The 22713-nt window shown below is 42.9% G+C and overlaps 1 protein-coding gene across 1 annotated transcript in view; it reads right to left on the bottom strand.

Moving 5' to 3' along the window:
- LOC126281611 (putative protein FAM10A4) overlaps positions 1–22713 on the bottom strand; it is a 203812-nt gene that overhangs the window by 2792 nt on the left and 178307 nt on the right. Inside the window, exons 5-6 of the mRNA XM_049980721.1 lie at positions 18393–18617; positions 9694–9934 (exon numbers count right to left, since the gene is read on the bottom strand). Of these exons, the coding sequence (XP_049836678.1) occupies positions 9698–9934; positions 18393–18617 (462 nt within the window). The 3' untranslated portion in view covers positions 9694–9697. The remainder of the gene's footprint in view (positions 1–9693; positions 9935–18392; positions 18618–22713) is intronic.

The raw sequence follows: 22713 nt of genomic DNA, 5'->3' as shown, positions 1-22713 counted from the left end.
GGAATAGGAATTGGGTTTGACCCTGGCTGGGAAGAAGGAGTGAAGGCAGAGACATATACTCCCTGTTAATGAAGTAGTTTAGGCCCGAAGATGAACAATATTTAGAAACTTCATCAGAATGGATGCACCTTGTCAATCATTCAAGATGGGATTCATGGGTTGACACAATAATGAGGGAAGCTATTTCACAATAGTGTGACCCCAAAAATGTGAAACAGCTTTTACAGCCCTCAATGGTCATGGCTGGCACAACTACTCCTGACTCTTGTGGGTGTTTCCTCAACATTATCCTTCCTAGCATGCTAATATAATACAAATGATGCAATCAAATCAAGCACTTCCATTACTTTCACTAACTGACGAGGTATGTACACATCTCAAAAGTAAAATTATATGCACATTTACATGAAACATATAAACTCAAAATTAAACATTTATAGATGTATCTAATTGTGTGGCATGGTGTTTCTAGAAGACTATACAGACATCTTTCCTTTTTGTATGCCTCAATGAGCACACTTTTACTTTTTGGTTCCATTTTGATTTCTTCAACAACGAGCTATCATTAGATATAGAACTTTTCTCAACAACAACACAAAAAAGAAATTTTCATTTGTTTTATTGCTGTATTTATGAAACATTACTCACTGAAAAATGTACAGAATATCTTGCACAATAGCCAAAAAGAGTCCTCAATAGTTCATGTATTTCTCCTCTGCTTACCACACGTGAAAACAATAACAAGCAGAAAGCTTGTTCGAACAACTGCATTCTACACATGAGCACCTACAACTCTTCTACTGCATATGTGGGGGGTCAACAGCAAAAGAGAATGGTTCCTATTCCTCCCCAGTTGGAGAGATTTGTTTCACAATATTAAAGATGATGAAGTGCTCATAGCACTTAAGGTACACATTTTAAAACCCATGTTTACCAGACTTTTTTGCTTTGAATGATTGTTCCTGCCACATCCCTGAATGTTGGCTATTCCTCCTGAGACACCCTCTATTTTTTACAGCAACATAAAACTAAACCCTGAATCACTAACTGCTAAGAAAATTTGTGTTATAAATAATTTTTCGTTACATATGTAAATTGTACTTACAATGGATAATGTCATTGAAATTTTCTCAACTACCATGCTGGCACATTTGTTTGAAGTTCTTATTGAGATCATCCGGTTTAAAAATATTAGCTCTGCCTCCAACTAAAACATGGATGTCTCATTCTTTTAGTTCTGTGATCAACCAGCCAACTGAATGCCATCCACTGTTTTATTAATACTATTAACATATGATTAGACATATTGGAGATTGTATGTGTAACTTTTTATTACTGTGGCTGCATCTCCATTGCCTTTGCTTTTTGTTTTAATAAGAATAACTACTCATATCCCAGTAGAGTGCATGCAGAATAATGTGGCCAGTAGAGGCACAGTTGGTGGGGTTGATGATGTTGTTGTTGGGAAGTTTAAGGGGGACTAAACAGCTAAGGTCATCAGTCCCCCATTCCAAAAAACCGGCGAAACAAAATTTACGGAACAGGTAAAACCCCAAGGGGGGAGGAGACGCCCCTCCCCCCAGTCACTGAAAGAACACCAATGTGGCAGCGAACACTAGAGACAAGAAGAGTACAGACGAACACTGGACAGAAAGAAACGGAAGAAAATAAGAGGGTCGGATACTGGTTGACTGACCATGGGAACAAAAATTGGGAAAGAGTCAACCACCCGAATACACACATTAAAATCTGCGACCAATGGGACACTCGAGGACAAGATACACAGAAAGGGAAAGGGACAGGTCCCCCCTAAATGGAACCATAAAAAGGACTACCACGGATAAAATTTAAAACGTCGTCAGCCATGGAGGCATCGTCGCATAAAACTAAAGGCAACGTGCCCGGGAGATTAAAAGTCTGCCGGAGGGTGCGCAGGCGGGGACACTCCAACAAAATATGGGCGACCGTCAACCGGGACCCACACTGACACAGGGGGGGATCCTCCTGACGCAAAAGATGTCCGTGCGTCAGGTAGGTATGGCCGATGCGGAGCCGACACAGGATGACAGAGTCCCTGCGAGAAGCCCGCAGGGAGGACTGCCACACATCGGTCGTCTCCTTGACCGCCCGCAGTTTATTCGGAGAAGTCAGGCTACGCCACTCGTCACGCCACATCTGAAGCACCTTACGGCGCAACGCCAGCTGCAAATCACGAGCCGGGAGGCCGATCGCCAAAGTGGGGGCGTCGACCGCCCCTTTGGCCAGCCTGTCGACACGTTCATTCCCCGGGATGCCAACGTGACCTGGCGTCCAAACAAAGACCACCGAACGACCAGAGTGGGTAATGGCAAAAACAGACTCCTGAATAAAGGATACCAGAGGAGAAGAGGTATAGCAGCGGTCGATAGCCTGGAGGCTGCTCAGGGAGTCACTGCAGATGACGATGGACGTACCTGAGCAGGAACGCATATGCTCAAGAGCGCGCAATATGGCCACCTAAAAATACTGCAGCCAGCCGGCAAGGAGCGCTGTTCAACATGGGCAGCGTGAGCAAAAGCGTAGGCAGGACGACCATCCACCAGGGAACCATCAGTGTAGACAGGCTCACAGCCTGAAAATGAGGCGACGAGCGCAAGAAAACGGTGACGGAGGGCCACATGCGGAACCGAGTCCTTGGCCTTGGGTTCCCGTGCCAAGTCCAGGCGGACGGACGGACGGGTCATACACCAGGGAGGCGTGGGTGCACAGGCCCGGAAGGGCGGCAGAAGAGGGAACGACCCCAGTTCAGACAGCAGGGACTGGACGCGGACAGCAATGGAAAGCCCAGACCTAGGTCGCCGGTCAGGCAGAGGGAGAACCCTGGCAGGGAAAAGCAGGCAATGATTGGGATGGCCCGGTGAGCAATGCATGTGGACAGCATAGTCGGCGAGCAGTCGGTGGCAGCGAATCCGCAGCGGGGGAACCCCGGCCTCCACCAGCAGACTATTCACGGGGCTCGTACGGAAAGCGCCAGTTGCAAGCCGAACCCCACAGTGGTGTATGGGGTCCAACAACGTCAACACTGAGGGCGATGCAGACCCATAGGCCAGGCTCCCATAATCAAGCCTGGACTGCACAAGGGCTCTGTACAATCGCAACAGCGTGCTGCGATCTGCACCCCAAGACGCATGGCTCAGGCAGCGGAGGGCGTTGAGGTGCTGCCAGCACTTTTGCTTCAGCTGAGTAATATGAGGAACCCACGTGAGCCGGGCATCAAAGACGAGTCCTAAGAAGCGGCTAGTGTCCACCACTTCAAGTAGTTGACCGTCGAGGTAAAGTTCCGGATGAGGGTGGACCGTCCGACGCCTGCAGAAGTGCATAACTCGAGTCTTGGCCGCAGAGAACTGAAATCCATGAGTCAGAGCCCATGATGCCGCCTTGCGAACGGCTGCTTGCAGCCTGCGTTCGGCGACTCCCGTAGTCGTTGAGCTAAATGAGATGCAGAAGTCGTCGGCATACAAAGAAGGAGACACCGACGACCCCACGGCTGCAGCCAGACCATTAATGGCCACTAGAAATAAGGAAACGCTCAACACCGAGCCCTGCGGGACCCCATTTTCCTGTATATAATATGAACTAGAGGCGGCACCGACTTGCACCCGGAAAGAGCGGCGCAATAAAAAGTTTTGAAGAAAAGCTGGGAGCTGACCACGAAGACCCCACTCGCGCAACGTAGCAAGGATGTGATGCCTCCATGTTGTGTCATATGCCTTCCGCAGATCAAAAAATACAGCAACGAGATGCTGACGGCGGGAAAAGGTCGTACGGATAGCAGATTCCAGCCGCACCAAATTGTCCGCAGCAGACCGGCCCTGACGGAAGCCACCCTGGGATGGAGCGAGGAGACCGCGCGACTCAAGGACCCAACACAAACGCCGCCCCACCATACGTTCGAGCAATTTGCACAAAACGTTGGTTGGTGTAATGGGACGATAGCCGTCCACCGCCAGAGGGTCCGCACCGGGCTTCAAGATGGGAACGATAACACCCTCTCGCCATTGCGACGGGAACACGCCCTCGCTCCAAATGCGGTTAAAGATGGTAAGGATGTGTCTCTGGCAGTCCCTGGAGAGATGCTTCAGCATCTGCGCGTGGATGCAGTCCGGTCCTGGCGCTGTATCAGGGCAATTGGCGAGGGCAGCGAGGAATTCCCTCTCGCTGAAAGGAGCATTGTATTTTTCAGAACGACGTGTTTGGAACGATAACGGCGTCCGCTCGGCGCGCTCCTTTAGAGAGCGAAAGGCAGGAGGGTAAGTTGCAGTCGCAGAGCTCGTAGCAAAGTGCGTGGCAAGGTGGTCAGCAATGGTGGCAGCGTCCGTGCAGACAGCGCCGTCAAGGGAGATTCCAGGGACACCCATAGGGGTCTGGTATCCATAAATCCGCCGGATGCGGGACCACACGAGCGACGGGAAGACACGGGAGCCCAAGGATGAAATGTACCTCTCCCAGCATTCCTGCTTACGCCGTGCAATAAGACGACGGGCCAAGGCACGGAGCTTCTTAAAGGCGATGAGGGTCTCCAGAGACGGGTGCCGCTTATGACGCTGGAGAGCCCGCCTACGGTCGCGAATAGCCTCAGCAATCTCCGGCGACCACCAGGGGACAGACTTCCTCCGAGGGAGTCCAGAAGAGCGAGGGATGGCAGTCTCGGCCGCAGAAATAATTGACGAGGTCAAGACACGGACCACCTCGTCAATGTCACCCTGTGGGAGAGAAGCAATGGTGGCAGCAGAAGTAAAAGCCGGCCAGTCAGCCCTGTTGAGAGCCCAGTGGGGCAGGCGCCCAGAAGAATGACACTGGGGCAGTGACAAATAGATGGGAAAATGGTCACTACCACACAGATCAGGATGCACTCTCCAGTGAAGGGATGGGACAAGTCCGGGGCTGCAAAGAGAGAGATCGATGGCCGAGAACGAGCCATGGGCCACACTGAAATGCGTGGGAGCACTGGTGTTCAAGAGGCTAAGGTCGAGCTGAGCCAACACATGCTCCACAGCGCGACAGCGGTCATCGGAGACAGTCCCACCCCATAGAGAGTTGTGGGCATTGAAATCGCCCAGAAGCAGCAATGGCGGCGGGAGCTGAGCCAGCAGCGCAGCCAAGACATGTAGGGGGAGTTGCCCATACGGAGGAACGTAAACAGAGCAAACAGTAATAGCCGGCAAGAGCTCAATCCTGACAGCGACTGCCTCTAAAGGCGTCAGTAGGGGTACTGGTGAGCTACAGACAGAGTGGTGAACAAAGAGGCAAACTCCACCTGAAGCTCGTTGACAGTCAGCGCGGTTCTTATAGTATCCCCGATAACCGCGAAGGGCAGGGGTCCGCATTGCTGGAAACCAAGTTTCCTGAAGAGCAATGCACAGAACAGGGGAAACACTCAGAAGCATCCGGAGCTCAGGCAGGTGGCGGAAATAACCGCAGCAATTCCACTGGAGAATGGAAGCAGGAAGGGACTGGGAGGGCGTGAAGGCGACTAAGAGGCAGACGGCGCCGCAGAGTCAACGGCCGCCACTGAGCGAGAGTCAGCTGTGTCCATAGGAGAGGTCCCCGAGGGTTCCGTGAGGGCGAGATCCGCGGCAGAGGCGAGGATCTCCACCGCATCCCCAGAGCCAGAGCTATTGACAGCAGGCGGTACTGAAACTGCCGGAGCGTCCTTCTTCTTGGACACGTTCCGGTCCTTCTTCTCGCGTCTGTCCTTTGGCTTAGAGGGCTGGGAGAGTTTCTCTGAAGGAGTGTCGGAGGCTGACGACGACGCAGAAGCCCTACGACCAGCAGGTGGATGAACCTTCAGCCACTGGCTGACATCCGGCGGGGTAGCAGAAGAAACGGAAGAAGGGAGGGCCCCGAGGGACCCCTTCCGCGAGAGAGGAGCCCGCAGAGACGACGCCGGCGGAGACGACGCCGGCAGAGACGACACCGGCAAAGAAGGGGGAGGGGGAGGGGGAGGGAGAGGGGGAGGGATCGAGCCCCCTGGTTTTGGAGTAGATGTCACTCCTGAAGCATGTGCGGGGGGAGTGACAGAAGGGGGTTTGCCCCCAACTGCTAAGGGGGCAACAGAGGAAGGCTTGCCCCCAGACACGAGGGAGGCAGACAGAGATGGACGGCCCCGAGGGCCAACTGAAGGCGGCACAGAGGAGGCGACAACTGCCGCCCACGAGGGCGACGATAACATAGCTGCAGCATAAGAAGTTTGAAGAGGGACAGGATGCAACCTTTCAAATTTCAGTTTTGCCTCGCGATAAGTAAGCCGGTCCAGGGTCTTAAATTCCATAATCTTCCGCTCCTTATGAAGAACAGGGCAGTCCGGCGAGCATGGAGAGTGGTGTTCCCCACAGTTGACACAGACAGGCGGAGGCGCACATGGAGAATCGGGATGAGAGGGGCGTCCGCAATCTCGACATGTGGCGCTGGATGGGCAACGGGAGGACATATGCCCAAACTTCCAGCACTGGAAGCACCGCATCGGGGGAGGGACGTATGGCTTGACGTCACAATGGTAAACCATTACCTTGACCTTCTCAGGCAATGCAGCACCCTCGAAGGCCAAGATAAAGGCACCGGTGGCCACCCTGTTGGTCTTGGGTCCTCTGTGCACACGACGGACAAAATGCACACCACGTCGTTCCAAGTCAGCTCTCAGCTTGTCATCGGACTGTAACAAGAGGTCGCGATGGTAAATAATCCCCTGGACCATATTTAAGCTACCGTGGGGAGTGACGGTAACAGGGACGTCTCCCAGCTTATCACACAAGAGCAACGCCCGTGACTGGGCTGGGGAGGACGTCTTGAGGAGGATGGACCCATTCCTCATTTTAGACAAACCCGCCACTTCCCCAAACTTATCCTCCAGGTGTTCCACAAAAAACATAGGCTTTGTCGAAAGAAAGGAGTCACCATCAGTCCTGCTGCAGACAAGGTATTGTGGTACATAAGGCTCCTGCTTGGCACTAGATCTGCGTCCCTCCCATGGCGCAGCCAACGAGGGGAACGACTGAGAATCATATTGTGCAGCATCGAATTCAATTTTGCCTCGCTTAGAGACGCTGGTGGCAGTGCGACCACCAGCTTGGTGAGATTTATTGCGCTTCATTGCGCCACATCCGCCCAGATGCCACCTACTCCGAACGAGGGCTCTCCCCAAGGGCGCCACCCAGCCAAAGCAACGGGTACCTGGCTGATATCCCATTGCCCGGAGTCCCCGTGCCCCAGACAAGATGGGCACATACTCCTTGGCATGCATGGGGAGGAAACAGCTCTGGCATCTGTAGTGCGATCCCTGCGTGGTCAGGGGGCTACCACCAAGAGGGTACATGACGACCCCACCGCAACGGACTGGCTGCCGTGCTGGATTTTAGGTGTTGAAAGGGTCCACAGTTGCCGTGGGCGCTGAGAAGGGGATTGCGCACAAGACGAGGAGGCAACCCAGAAGACATGGGGTGTAAATCCCTCCACACGACAATAGATAGCATGCAAGATGGAGGTGCACGATGGACCAATAGAAAAACACCACGTAAGGCGTCCTTCCCCAAATGGCACGCACTGACAACGGAAATTTTGAAAATGACAGGTCAAACCCAAGTGGGGACCATCACATAAGGCCGAAACTTTGAAGACTCCTTTTAGTCGCCTCTTACGACAGGCAGGAATACCGCGGGCCTATTTGTACCCCCGAACCCGCAGGGGGGGGGGGGGGGGGGGGGGGGGGGGGGTTGGTGGGGAAACTGTGGGAAAAGCAGTAGTGATGGGGGTTGCAGACAGATGCTTGGAACATTGTAGAGGAAATGCCAAGCACTGGAGGGAAAGTGCCATTCTAAACTGAAGACTATGGTCATATTTTTGGTAAATATTCACACTTGCATGGTGACCATCCAAAAAGATTTACTATCACCTATGCTTTGGTTAGTACCTAAAAAAAATCCACTAAAAATAGAACAAAAGCATGAATCTGTTAACCATTTGTAGCTTTCAGAGATGTGTCATGAACTGTGGATTTTGAGTAAAAATTGTATTTTCCTTGTTGCCATGTTAAAATTTGCTTCTAATGCCAAAACACAGCACAGTTTACACAATGTCACCTCACTGACATGTTGTGCAGCCACAGCCACAGATGTCAGAGAATTCTGACACAGTGGTTCATTAAGTGAAGCACTAAGGACAAGTAAGGACGAGAGAAATCTGAAACAGTGGGTTATTAATGAAGCACTGAGGACAAGCAAGATCAATTGCTTATGAAGAAACACATCCTTGGTATAAAAATAAATGTGTAATGTCTTCTCAGTTGACCAGCTGTCAATGTGGCTTAAGAATTATATTCTTTCATCGAAAAAGTCTGAAGTTATTCCACTAACATGGTAGATAATAAAGTTTCATATAATAGCCATGGGGCAAAATTTGCTTGCTATCATTTGCCAAAACATTGTTTATAAGATATGAGGGATGTTATGGATTGTTCATTCTTGCTTTATTGCAATCGCAAGTGAGTGAGCTACAGAAGATCAGTTTTTTCAAGGTTGGTGACAAAGAAAAATTTCGATGTGGCAGTTAAATCTCATATGCTACAACATATTGTGTACTATATAATATGCACCAAACACAAAATCATAGCAATCTCTATTTTTCTCTGCAAACTTTTTCATATTTTGTGCCGTGACTGGCTTGAAATGGGCACTTCATCATGAAGCTGACATATAAAACTGTAATCAACGAAAAATGAATTTTTTTTTTTACCAAATAGTTTCTGTAAAACAATTTGAGAAAGACCTCAGGGTACGCGCCTCGTTTCTGTCATCACAGCTGGCCAAAAGCTAGCAAACAATGTTGGCCTCCCCTTCTGAACAAATGGATGAACTAACCCACCATTTTGAATGAAAACTTGTCACTGCACACCACTCACCATACCCTGCGCAGACTCTGCCCATAATCAATACGTCAGGGGGCAACAACCCCTCCACTCCCCCCCCCCCCCCTCTCTCTTTCTCCCCATTAAGTCTAAATGGCTACTTAAAATGCACTGTTGATAGGTGCAGTGTCAGCTGAAATCTAGGTCTGTAATGCATTAAAGAAGACCGATGACATTACAACCAATGCTGACCTCCTTTCTGTCCTGAATTACATCATGGTCATGGACAACAAACATTTCTATGGAATTGAACATGATGAACTGGTTGTGTTATGTGTGCAAATAGTGTCTAGGAACACATTTATAAAAAAGCTAATAGCACTCAAATATCTATCATATAAATCGAAATATCAAGCATGACATTTCCTGTCATGTTCACGCTCTGACTGTCCATTTAGCATGTCAATGGGATGGGAAATCAGTTGCCTTTCAAAAACCTAGTCTGTGATGCTTTTCTCATAAACTAATAATTATTTTCTTCCCTTACTACTAGGTGATAATGTGAAGTAATTCTAACACCGAGAAAACACGATGCCACCTTTAAAAATGAAGTTGTAGCTTTTACATGTTAAGCTTAGATTAAAAAAAAATAAAGTATTGTGACTGAAGATGGAATATTACTAGTAAAAATATCCCTAGGAACATTAATATTTAACTTTTGAATTTTGAGCAAGAAATATGCTTTACACCAGCACCTAAATGAAAATTTCCCAAATCTCACCAAGCTGCCACACCGTAACTATAATTATACCCACCTTTTCAGTCAAGACCCACATCGTCTCCAGAGGAGGAAGGTGGTGGGGGTGGTGTGGGACCGGCACCTGGAGGGAATCCTGCCCCGGGGAAAGGCATGCCTCCCATCCCTCCGAGGCCTGCACCTGAAAACTTGGCTGTCAGTTTCTCCATGGCAGCCACAACCTTTGGATTGTTCTGGTACTTAACCATGTTGGCAGGATTGGTTGAGATATCACGGAAAGCTGCTGCTAACTCAGGATCCTGAAAAGATAAGAAAGGATTTAACAAATACAATAATCAGCAAAGAACCTCAAACAACACAGATTATTGCATCAAGTGCTTCTGATGTGTTGTTTTGGTGTCTTATTAAATGAATAAGTGATTTGCACAATTTTTCAGTCAACTAAAAATGATTTGTTTTTATCAAAGAAGTTTTAAGTATATCTTGGAGTTGCTGTGCATCAGTGAGTCCTATGTTGAGACAATATAATCCATTTAACCATAAATTAGCCAGAAGATCTATTTAGAATGCCAATTTTCCACCTCATGATCTTTGTGAGACCTCTAGAGCTTTGGCAACTGATAAATGATTGTGTGGTGCCATTTATTTTTAATTGTAAATTTCACAGATGTTAAAGAGTGTAGGGTGACTGATAATATATCCTGCATCTCCACATGATGAGGGTACTTCATATTCCACTGCCACCTCTCCCCTTTTCTGTTCCAAATGCTAATGGTGCATGAGAAGAACAACTACTGGTAGGCTTCTGTATGCATTCAAACACCTAGAATTTTACTTTTACAGCATTTTCAAGAAACGTATGTACAAGGAAGCAGTATGCTGGTTGACTCTTGCAGAACATATGCTCTTGGCAGTAACAGTAAACCATACTGTGATTCACAATGCCTCTCTTGCAGCATCTCTCACTGGAATTGAATGAGCATCTACATGATGTTTTTGACATTATCAAATGATCCCATGACGAAATCTTTTGCTATTTTTGGCATCTTCTCTATTTTCTCTATCCTACCTGGGAAGGGGCCTAGACTGAGGAGTAATACGGGGTTACAAAAAGTCTCTCCGCAGTGCCATACGATTGTTAGCCGTGCGTGCCGTACGCCGCAGTGAATATACCAAAATGAAACTCAGTGAAATACAAGTTTTTAATTTGTTGAACATTCATTTTTACTGAGATAAATGAAACAGTGGAATGTTGGGAGAGTCCACTTGAAGGAAAGTAACCCAGGCAGGCAAACATTCATAAGGCAAGCACGGCTAACAATCGTATGGCACTGTGGAGAGACTTTTAGAACACCCTGTACTCAAAATACTCAAGTAAGGGTTGTAGTAATGTTTTGCACAATCTGTTTTGCATGAGATCAATAATATTTCCTGAGAATTGTCTAATTAATCTCCACCTAGCATCTGCCTTCTCTATGATTAATGTTATGTGGTAATTTCAGTTTCAGTAGCTCCATATGCATACTGAGATATTTATTGGATGTGACTGTGGCCAGGGTGGCCGAGCGGTTCTAGGCACTACAGTCTGGAACAGCGCGACCACTACGGTCACAGGTTCGAATCCTGCCTCGGGCATGGATGTGTGTGATGTTCTTAGGTTAATTAGGTTTAGTAAAGTTAAGTGTGCCCTAGGAAAAAGTGTTGGACCCCTGATGTTCACACTGCCTATTAATGACCTGGCAAACAATATTAATGATAACCTTGAACTTGATGCAGTTATTTGCAATGAAGTACTATCTGAAAAAGCTACACAAATATCAAGTCAAATCTTGAAAATATTTGAAAGTACCGCAAACATCGACAAGTTGCCTTAAATGTACAGAAAAATGAAACTGTATACTTCACAAAATAAAAGAACTTCGTATCCATGGCTACAAAATCAGTGATTCACGAATAGAATTGGTTCAACACGTACAAACAAATGTGTTAACAATTTTGAGGGGATATGAAATGGAACAAAAATGTAGGCTCAATTGTAGGTAAAGCAGGTCACAACTGTTAGTTCACTGGTAGGATACCAGGAAAATGCAATCAGTGTACAGGTGAGAATGCTTACAAAACTCTTGTGTGAATCATCCTACAATATCAGTGAAGTGTATTGGACCTTTACCATATAGGACTAGTGGGTGATACTGAACAATTACAAAGAAAATCACCGTGAGTGGTCACAGATTTGTTTGAGTCACAAGAGAGCATCATCAAAATGCTGAATGAACAAGCAGTATGTGAGGTATCCAGGAATATACTACAGCCTCTTTCATATCTCTCATGAAGAAACCCGAAGACAAGATTAGTCCAACCAGTGCATGTGAAATATCCTCTACTATTCACTTCATAGTGAGGTTATGAAAAGGATAGATTGCTACGCACCATACAGTGCAAATGTTGAGTCACAAATAGACACAACAAAGACTGTCAAACAAGTAAGCTTTGGCTAAAGGGCCTCCTCCTGAATTAGACAACATAATCATGCAAACACAATTCACATGCACATGACCATTGTCCCTGGCTGCCTTGACTATATGGTGAGGAGCAATCTATCCTCTTCACAATTTTGTCATTATTCCATCCTGAATTTTTCACTGTTTGATTCTCTACACATCAGTTCACAGAGTACAGATGTAGATGAAGATTTATGTAGTCTACTGTGTCATCATATTTGCTTAAAATAACTTATTGCTTGAAACTTTATGTGGCATAACTTATTTCCTCCAACCAGAGCTCTGTCAATGTCACACGCCAACTGTCCTCCACTGTCATCATTTGCTGTGTGGAGTAGTGCAATGTACAGCCCATGTGTATACCACTTTGTTCATTTATGTTGCTGTTTCTGGTAGATTTTTGTGTCTGTTGAAGTAAGAGGTTAAAAAGACAGACCCAAGATACAGAATAAGAAACAAAACAAAAAGCCCGAACAAAGAATTTTGCTTAAAGAACAACTGTGTCAATTCAATTCATGTGAGATACACAGGAACTTTGAGAGGAAAATCAGTAACCTCTCTAAGTTTCCAGTGCCGAGATTGGTGTAATCTGAATCACTCAGTGTCATACTTATGTGGAAAAATACAAGAAGGAATTAAGAGAAACACAATTTCTTGATTGTAACAGGAAAAAAGATTAATGTTCAAAAGTGCATAATAGCATTGTATCCTTCTGTAAAAGGCCCAATTTAATGTCATTTAAACAGTTATCGTCACAGAAACATGGAGGTCTACGGAAATTTAACCGAGAGAACAAGATACTAACATAGCCATTTCTCATATAACTGATCCGGTGTACCTTAGACAAAATGCAAGAACGACAGTCTTTAAAAAAAGTTTCAAAATTTGTCATTTTCATTCCCATGTAAAATTGTAAAAAATCAGGACTGTAGTTAACTGCTGTTATCAACTGATATTTATTAAACATAGAAATTCAATTTTGTCTTTTACACTGATATAGGATTTGTTAGTTGGCCACAAGAAACTTGAATGCCTGATCCCAGCAGTGTAGATACACTGAGGAATTTAGTGCAAAAGCAACTTTACACATCAGCAGAGTGTGCAGACACTGTCAAATATCTGCTGTTGTGCTGAAGGCAGTTTGTCTTCTGTGTTTAAATGTACAATCCAGATGGCTATCTTTCTTCTACAAAAGGAATAGAATAAAACAATTTTTTCCTGCGCTCTGCATGATGCCAATAAATAATGTAACTGATAGCTAAGTTCTGATTTTCAACACAACACAGTAAAACAATGAAATAAGAAGAAATAAAACATACAGTATTTGAAAATCATGTCATCAGAAACTAATGCCAAAATTGGCAAAATATAGCACCAAAATTTGTGGAAAATAACAAAAATGTTAAAGGAAATAACAGCAAAATTGGCAATAATAACACCTTAACTCTGCATAAAATAGAATGATATTTTTCGTTCCCTTCCTATTCGTAGAAATCATCTTAGTTTGCATAAGCCTTCTACCATAAGAAGTGAATCAGGACTTTTTCACTGCTGCAAGTTGTTCTCAAGAATCTCCATTTCAAATAAAAATTATTTCAATGTAATGAAAGTTTTTACCAGATGTAAAAGAACTTAATTTTGAGGACATAGTTTGAATTTCATTTAATACACAGCATATTTCATGGTTGTTCTCGGATAGAGCCACAAGAAGTTAGATTAATTTTCCAACCACCACAGCAAAGATTATTCATCTATCTGCAGCAGCTGCCGTTGGTTGCTGACACCAGTTTTTTCGAACAGCTGCTTAATTTGAGGTTACAGCCGGGTTAGTTCGAGGCACATTCAGAATGTTACTGTGACCATAATGGGCTGTGGTTTCCCCCCCCCCCCCCCACAGTTTGCAACACTAAGTGACCAGAGCAAGCATCATAGGAACAGAGTAGTATGTAAACTTATGTTGTAGTGTTCAGTTGCATGAAAGATGTCAGTAAGAAATCCCACCAAATGTGACCCACATGCTGTGAAGTGTTCCCCACTCACAGAAGGAATAACAGTTATTGAATCCTTTTCCAATTCAAAACGGTTTATGGTGAAGGTGTTATGAACAAAAAAAGTGCTTGTAAGTGGTGTAGGGAGTTTAGTAAAGGCAGAACAAATGTTCATGACAAACAGAGGAGTGAAAGATCTTCCATTTTGGCTAACAAACTGGTGCAAAAAACCAAGGAAACAGTTCCTAAGGATCAACGATTGACAGTGGATGTCTGAGACATTCACAGAAATGCTGGGAGACCAGAAAGTGTGCCCTTGATGGGTTCCAAACGGCAGACACAGCAGTACAAGAAAAATCAGGTCATTAGGGGAGGCAAAGATCTTGGTCAACTTAAAATGGAAGGTGACGATTTTCTGAGCTATACTGTGACAGGGGATGAAACTTGGGTGGCACATCACACACCTCAAAGAAAAAGAAAAACATCACAGTGACACCACTTCCTCAACAACAAAAAACATTCGAAACTACAATTATAGGGGGGAAAAGAATCATTGCCTCAGTATTCCGGGATTGAAAAGACATCAATTTTGTTTGAATTTCTGCCTCAGAGGGAGACCATCATTGCACAATATTGTGAAACCCTAAGAAAACTTAAAAGGAGCATTAAAAAAAGGAGAGGAAGGCTGACAACACAGTGTGGTTTTTACACGACAACGCTTGTCCTGACAAGGCCTTAGCCACCGAGGCACTCTTGAACTCATTTGGTTGGAATGTTTTGAACCACACACTGCATTCCCCTGACTTGGCACCTTCAGATTAAATAAGCTTGTGCCACGGCTAACCACATGTAGGTGGTGATTTGTGGAAAAATATTCAACAAGTGTATCAATAATATTCTGTAATTTTTTAAATACAGTTTTTCTAGAAAGATGTAACAATATAGTACACTTACTTTATGTAGCTTTATACTATGAGTATCTTTTAGATTAATTATCACAGAATATGTCCTCTGCCATTTTGTTTTCTCACAGACAGCAGATGTGGTTGTGCTGTAGCCATGTGATAAATACTATACAATAAATTATTTCAATCAAAGTATAGCAGTGTCTTAAAACAGAGCATTATTATTCTGTTCAGGCTTTCCCTGATGCAGAATAACAGAAAACTGCAAACTTCATCTTGGCTCTTTATTTGAAACAAACACCTAGAAATAATAAAGCCATGTTCTATTTGTTCTTATATATAGGGGTAATGCAGGAGTAGCTTTAATAATGAATAAAAAAAATAGGAGCATGGGTCAGCTACGACGAACAGCATAGTGACCGCATTATTGAAGCCAAGATAGACACGAAGCCCACACCTACCACAGCAGTACAAGTTCATAAGCCAACTAGCTCCGCAGATGACGAAGAGATTGAAGAAATATATGATGAGATAAAAGAAATTATTCAGATAGTGAAGGGAGATGAAAATTTAGTAGTCATGGAGGACTGGAATTTGACAGTAGGGAAAGAAAGAGAATGAATAGTAGTAGGTGAATATGGAATGGGGATAAGGAATGAAAGAGGAAGCCACCTGTTAGAATTTTGCACAGAGTATAACAGTTCATAGCTAACACTTGGTTTAAGAATCACGAAAGAAGGTTGTATACATGGAAGAGGCCTGGAGACACTGGAAGATTTCACATAGATTATATAATGGTACAACAGAGATTTAGGAACCAGGTTTTAAATTGTAAGACATTTCCAGGGGCACATGTGGACTCTGACCACACTCTATTAGTTATGAACTGTAGAGTAAAACTGAAGAAACTGAAAAAGAGGTGGGAATTTAAGAAGATGGGACTTGGATAAACCGAAAGAAGCAGAGGTTGTAGAGAGTTTCAGCGAGAGCATTAGGGAATGATTGACAGGAACAGTGGAAAGAAATACGGTAGAAGAAGAATTGGTAGCTTTGCGAGATGAAATAGTGAAGGCAGCAGAGGATCAAGTAGGCAAAACGCCAAGGACTAGTAGAAATACTTGGCTAACGGAAGTGAGATTCAATTTAATTGATGAAAGGAGAAAATATAAAAATGCAGTAAATGCATCAGGCAAAAAGGAACACAAACGCCTCAAAAATGAGATCGACAATAAGTGCAAAATGGCTAAGCATGTAGAGGCATATATCATTAGGAGTAAGATAGATACTGCCTCCAGGACCTTTGGAGAAAAGACAACCACTTGTATGAATATCAAGAGATCAGATGGAAAACCAGTTCTAAGCAAAGAAGTGAAAGCAGAAAGGTGGAAGGAGTATATAGAGGGTCTACACAAGGGCGATGTACTTGACGGCAATGTTATGGAAATGGAAGAGGGCGTAAGTGAAGATGAAATGGGAGATATGCTACTGCGTGAAGAGTTTGACAGAGCACTGAAAGACCTAAGTCACAACAAGGCCCCATGAGTAGACAACATTCCATTAGAACTACTGATAGCCTTGGGAGGGCTAGCTATGACAAAACTCTACCACCTGATGAGCAAGAAGTATGAGACGGACAAAATACCCTCAGACATCAAGAAGAATATAATAATTCCAATCCCAAAGAAAGCAGGTGTCGACAGGTGCGAAAATTACCGAACTATCAATTTAATAAGTCACAGCTGCAAAATACTTACACGAATTCTTTACAGATAAATGGAAAAACTGGCAGAGGCCAACCTCGGGGAAGATCAGTTTGGATTCCTTACTCTTCTAGCATTTGTAGACTTACAGAAATCGTTTGACAATGTTGAATAGAATACTCTTTTTCAAATTCTGAAGGTGGCAGGGGTCAAATACTGGGAGTGATAGGCAATTTACAATTTGTACAAGAACCAGATGGCAGTTACAAGAATCGAGGGGCATGAAAGGGAAGCAGCAGTTGGGAAGGGGGTGAGACAGCGTTGTAGCCTATCCCCGATGTTATCCAATCTGTATACTGAGCAAGCAGTAATGGAAACAAAAGAAAAATTTGGAGTAGGAAATGAAATCCATACAAACTTTGAGGTTTGCTGATGACATTATAATCCTGTCAGAGACAGCAAAGGACCTGAATAGCAGTTGAACAGAATGGACAGTGTCTTGAAAGGCAGATATAAGATGAACATCAACAAAAGCAAAATGAGGATAATGGAATGAAGTCTAATTAAACCAGGTGATGCTAAGGGAATTTGATTAGGAAATGAGACACTTAAAGTAGTACATGAGTTCTACTATTTGGGGAACAAAATAACTGATGATGGTCGAAGTAGAGAGGATATAAAATGTAGACTGGCAAAAAAAAAAAAAAAAAAAAAAAAAAAAAAAAAAAAAAAAAAAAAAAAAAAAAAAAAGTTTCTGAAGAAGAGAAATCTGCTAACATCAAGTATATATTTAAGTGTCAGGAAGTCTTTTCTAAAAGTATTTGTGTGAAGTGTAGCCACGTATGGAAGTGAAACGTGGACAACAACTAGTTTAGGCACAAATAGAATAGAAGCTTTCGAAATGTGGTGCTACAGAAGAATGCTGAACATTAGATGGGTAGATCACATAACTAATGAGGTGGTACTAAATAGATTTGGGGAGAAGAGGAATTTGTGGCACAACTTGACTACAAGCAGGTATTGGTTAGTAGGAAACAGTCTGCGGCATCAAGGGATCACCAATTTAGTGATGGAGGGAAGGGTGTGGGGTAAAAATCGTAGAGGGAGATCAAGCGATGAATACACAAAGCAGATTCAGAAGGATGTAGGTTGCAGTAGTTACTCAAAGATGAAGAAGCTTGCACAGAATAGAGTAGCAGGGAGAGCTGCATCAAACCAGTCTCTGGACTGAAGACCATAACAACAACATATATGGTAGTTCTGGTTACACACAATCCCACAGTTCAAGAACTACAATAATGAAACTAGTTTCTTCTATCACATTTTGAAAATAAATATCAACTTGTCATTCTGTAATTTTCCAATCTTTAAGATAAACTTGTCTTCTGATAAGATTGTACCTTCTGGACATACCCTTCTTGTCACAACAAACAACATATACCAACTTCAGGGTCAGGGAATGGGTTTAAACACAACCTGGAATGAAATGGACTTGACTGTTTTTACAATCTCATTGATTAAGCAATAGGAGACACTGAAGTTCCTACCACTAAGTAAACATAAGAAGAAAGTAGTTTCTCCTTGTCATCTGCTCGAAAACCTCTGAAATAAAGCAGGTGCGTGTGACTAAAGACCATTTTAGTTTCCTGCATTATCTACCTACCTTGAAAGCCTCAACAATATCAGGATCATTAAGGAGAGAGTAGAAGTCGAATCCAGGTGAGCCGCCACCTCCACCACCGCCTTGCTGCTGCTGTTGCTGCTGGGATGCAGCCGAGGCTTTGGCATGCTCCTCACGCGCTTGCTTGGCACGTCGCAGCCGCTCTTGCAGTTCACGTTCAGCACGTTTGCGTTCGTACTTGCGGCGATGTTCCTCCAACTTGCGTGCCTGCACAATAAAATACTCTAGTATAAATGACATTATAAGATGAAGGTTCTATTTGTCATTATACCACATAAATAAAAACATTATAAATGCTAAGAGGCTAGCAGTTTGTCAGCTTTAGGATTCTGGATGCATGTTATTAGTGCCCTTTCAAAATTAAATCCGACCACTCAATTACAAAAAACAAAATATCAACAAAACAGAACTAAAAACATTAGGCAATACAAATGCAAGAAATTGTTTTAACAATTCAGACACATTAAACCTCCCTATGAAAAATTCAGAATGTGATTTGCACCCTCACAGATATTTTTAACACTGGAAGCATCATTATCTAAAATGGAGTGCAAACTGCCATCTAGAAACACCTGATACTCTTTTTATGGCGTAAAAACCACACTCAACAAAAAAATAGTTTGTTGCAGACATCACAATCTGGTTGGTTTTTTGTTGTTGGTGAAGGAAGTCTCTCTCTCTCTCTCTCTCTCTCTCTCTCTCTCTCTCTCTCTCTCTCTGTGTGTGTGTGTGTGTGTGTGTGTGTGTGTGTGGTGTGTTTTTTTTTTTAAGAGATAAAATGGCACAACCCGTAAATGTGGAAAAGAATAGTATTAACACATATTCTCACAGGGACACTGATTTTTTGTGTATGCTGTCTTTGCTAGTAAATGAAAGACAGTTCAGCAGTTGTTATTCAATTTTTTGTACCTTTTTTAACAGAACATCAGCAGCAGTCTGTAGTACACATTCAATTTCTAATATACACTTGGCAGATTGGAACAAAATTTAGTGTTATTTTTTATTATTTCATTTAACCCTTAAAGACTACATCCAACCATTAATTGTCTTTAGTCCACTTCTGCTTCTCATCATCCCAAAAATACATCATCTCACTGTGAGACTATAATCTTTCTAGTGCCTATGGGTTTCTTTAGTTTCAGACTCCTTTCCCCATCAGATGTTTGGATGTGAACTTGTAAGAATCACACTTCTGTTTGTATGTAGTATGTGTAGTTTGCAGTCAGTCAACAGTGACTTCTGTGAAATCCTTTTCTTCAGACATGAAAACTTCTCTCAGTTACTTGTGAGCAATCCACTCACGTTATATAAATTTCGAATGTCTTATCTGTGCAGTGGAACTAAACATTCAGTCACAGAATACAGGTCATCTGAAAATTTCCACTTACAGAAACTATAAAGAATTTTGGGTCTGAATATTTCCCTCAGTGCCTGTCATACTATTTCCTTGATGGAATTCACATTGCTTCTTGGTGACAATGTCTCACTTGTGTAAAGAAATTCTGGGAGAATAACTGTGTGTCAGTGGTGAAATTTGACTTTAGTGGAAAGGGACTTCTGTTATACATGTCCCAGATAATTTTGTAGACTCTATGCAGTTTCAAGTTACTTATTTCCTCTCTAAAAGCCTTGAACAAATTCTGAGCACTGTTTTGCTTGAAGTTTCCTCCATTCTACTCAAATGGTAATTGTGCCTAATTCACCCGATTGTGATTGATGTTTGTTTCTGTACTTCTACTTCTTCAGTTCTACAGTTCTTTAGGCTTTGCCTGCTTGTATACTGAACTGCAGGACTCTGTCACATTCCAGAACACACCACTTGTATTCATGACTTTTGTGAATGTAGGGCAAGTCTTCTTGCTGATTCATAAGTGGTGTCAAAAATACATCACTTGTTTGTCTGCAGTTACTGTAAACTTCTGCACATTTTGAGCTGATTCATGGTATTTTAGATGGGACTGAAGTGGATAATGATTTGTAAGTAGTTATGGCTGGACTATATGTAACCCTTGTATACTCAAATAGATCATGTGTTCCAGACAGAATTTTCCAGTGATTACTACATGATTGAACTGTTTTTAAACTGGTGTTATTTCAATCTGCCTCATCATGCAAATTATAGGCAATGTTTTATAGTCTAATTTTTCAAATGTTCTTGTTTTTCACATTTGTCCAGCAGTGGAACTACTGGTAGTAATACTAATAGAGGGACCAGCCAACCATAAACAGCACAGCATAAACATGAATAAAAACCACAAAAAATCATATTAAAAAAATAAACTGAAACAAATCTGTAATCTTAAAGTTGTTTACAACAAGTGACAGGAGATAGAAAAACACAAACTAATGTAATATCTGATCAAACTGAAGTTGTTGTATATGAAATGCAATTTATTCATCTTGTTACATACAATTTGCAGATCAACTGCTTTACGTCAAGGGAGACGTCAAGATTTACCATGACTTTTTTATAAAAATAATACCACTTTTACATACATCATTATAATATTACTACACAATGCTCACAGTAGTTTCTGTCACACATGAAGTCACATGAATAATAGGACTTTTCCCTTAGAAAAATAAAGAGCAAACTTTTACACAAGCCAGGCTAGATTTTGAATACATTCCTGCATTTTGGGTTATAGTAGTTATTTTAACCAATATTCTCTGGTGCTTGGGCACAGGAAGTTTCAAATTCTCCCTATGTCAATTGCCATAACTGTGAGGTAGGTTTCAAGTGTGTGTGTGTGTGTGTGTGTGTGTGTGTGTGTGTGTGTGTGTGTGTTTTATACAGGGAAATCAAACCTCATAAATGTACAGGCAAGAAATAGATAGTATCACCTTTTTTTTAAATTTAATATTATTTTTGAAGTGAACAACATGATACTCTTTGGTGACACACTTGTTTGTAATATTACAGGAGTCGTCACTTTTGTTGAATTCACTCACATGGTTACGCCACAATGAACAACTGACTCAATGTAACAGTGACAACTATCTTACTGGTACCCATGTTCACTGCACTCGACAAAACACAAATTGCAAATGATAGGACAAAACACAAATTGCAAATGATAAGGACATTTCATTTATCTGCTAAGCGGTCTTGTGAACCTTCAAATTCAAATTTTTGGTATGATATTGGCTATAAGACTTAACATGGTTTGCTTCTGTGGTCTCCTGATCATTGCAAGTCATTTTTATGGCCTCTTCTGATAATTTAGTTACAAATTGTCATCATCTAGGTTTTAGTGGCATTCAGTTGTGGTTCATTTTCCTCTTCTTCTTCTTCTTCTTCTTTGGCCATCTGAGAACCACATTAATTCATACCAGCTTTGTTTCTTCTGGCCCCTATCTTTGTCCAGTATTTTTCACTGTCATACTTTGCAACCTTCGTTTCTCTTCTGTACGTGATGATTCTGTCCAGGATCTAGTTCTGTCCTGGAAACCCTTGAAAGCTTATTTTTTCCCTTTTTTTAATTTAAAAATCACCCTGTTGCATATTTTTGGTTCCTATATTCAAATTTTTTTCCAGATCACATTGTACCTCCTGGATTCAGCAGACTATGAGTCTCTTCTTCACAAGAAACTGTGTTGTTTACTGTGTTCACTTCACCTAGTTCATTCCAAGGATGTTTCACAATAAAACGGTCCTCCTCTTCCTGATGATTTCTGAGATTCTCACTATCTTGGTATACAGTTCTTGGTTCACTCGTCTTCTGCTCTTTGAAGTCCCAATATCCTCCTGAGAATATTTTATTCCAGCAGTCCTAGTCTCTTAAGCACTTCTGTTCTTACAAAGTTAAGACTTTTTGCTGCATAGAAGACCTCAGGACAGATCACTGTATGGTAATATCTCAATTTTGCTTTGAGCAAAATGTTCTCCTTAGTGCAAATGTTTATTGTTATTTTGTATGCTAAGTTCAATTAGTTTACTGGTGCACCCATTGCTTCTTTTTCTTTCTAACCAGTTTCCACACATTCTCCTAGGTATTTAAAATTCTTTGCCTTCTGAAGCTCTTCTCCTTCTATGTTATCCATCTAGGAGCTGTCGTACTCCCTGTGTCTTCCCGGTAAAGATCTGTAGATCTGCTTTAGCTGGTTGTCTCTGTAGATGCATTGTTTGGTTAAATGCCTCTTCTAATTAATCTGACAATATCATAATAATGTCTGCAAAAACTAGAAACTCTATCCATGTTTATTTTTCCTTATGCTCCAATCATATTCCACCCTCTCCTCTCATTTCTCGCTGACATTCCGTGCTCACCTTGTCAGGTACACAGTTAAAGAGCAAAGGTAA

The sequence above is a fragment of the Schistocerca gregaria genome, chromosome 7, assembly GCF_023897955.1.
Source record: "Schistocerca gregaria isolate iqSchGreg1 chromosome 7, iqSchGreg1.2, whole genome shotgun sequence".
Taxonomy (NCBI): Eukaryota; Metazoa; Arthropoda; class Insecta; order Orthoptera; family Acrididae; genus Schistocerca; species Schistocerca gregaria.
The sequence above is the reverse complement of the archived record's forward strand: the minus strand, read 5'-3'. Positions and strand labels throughout refer to the sequence as shown.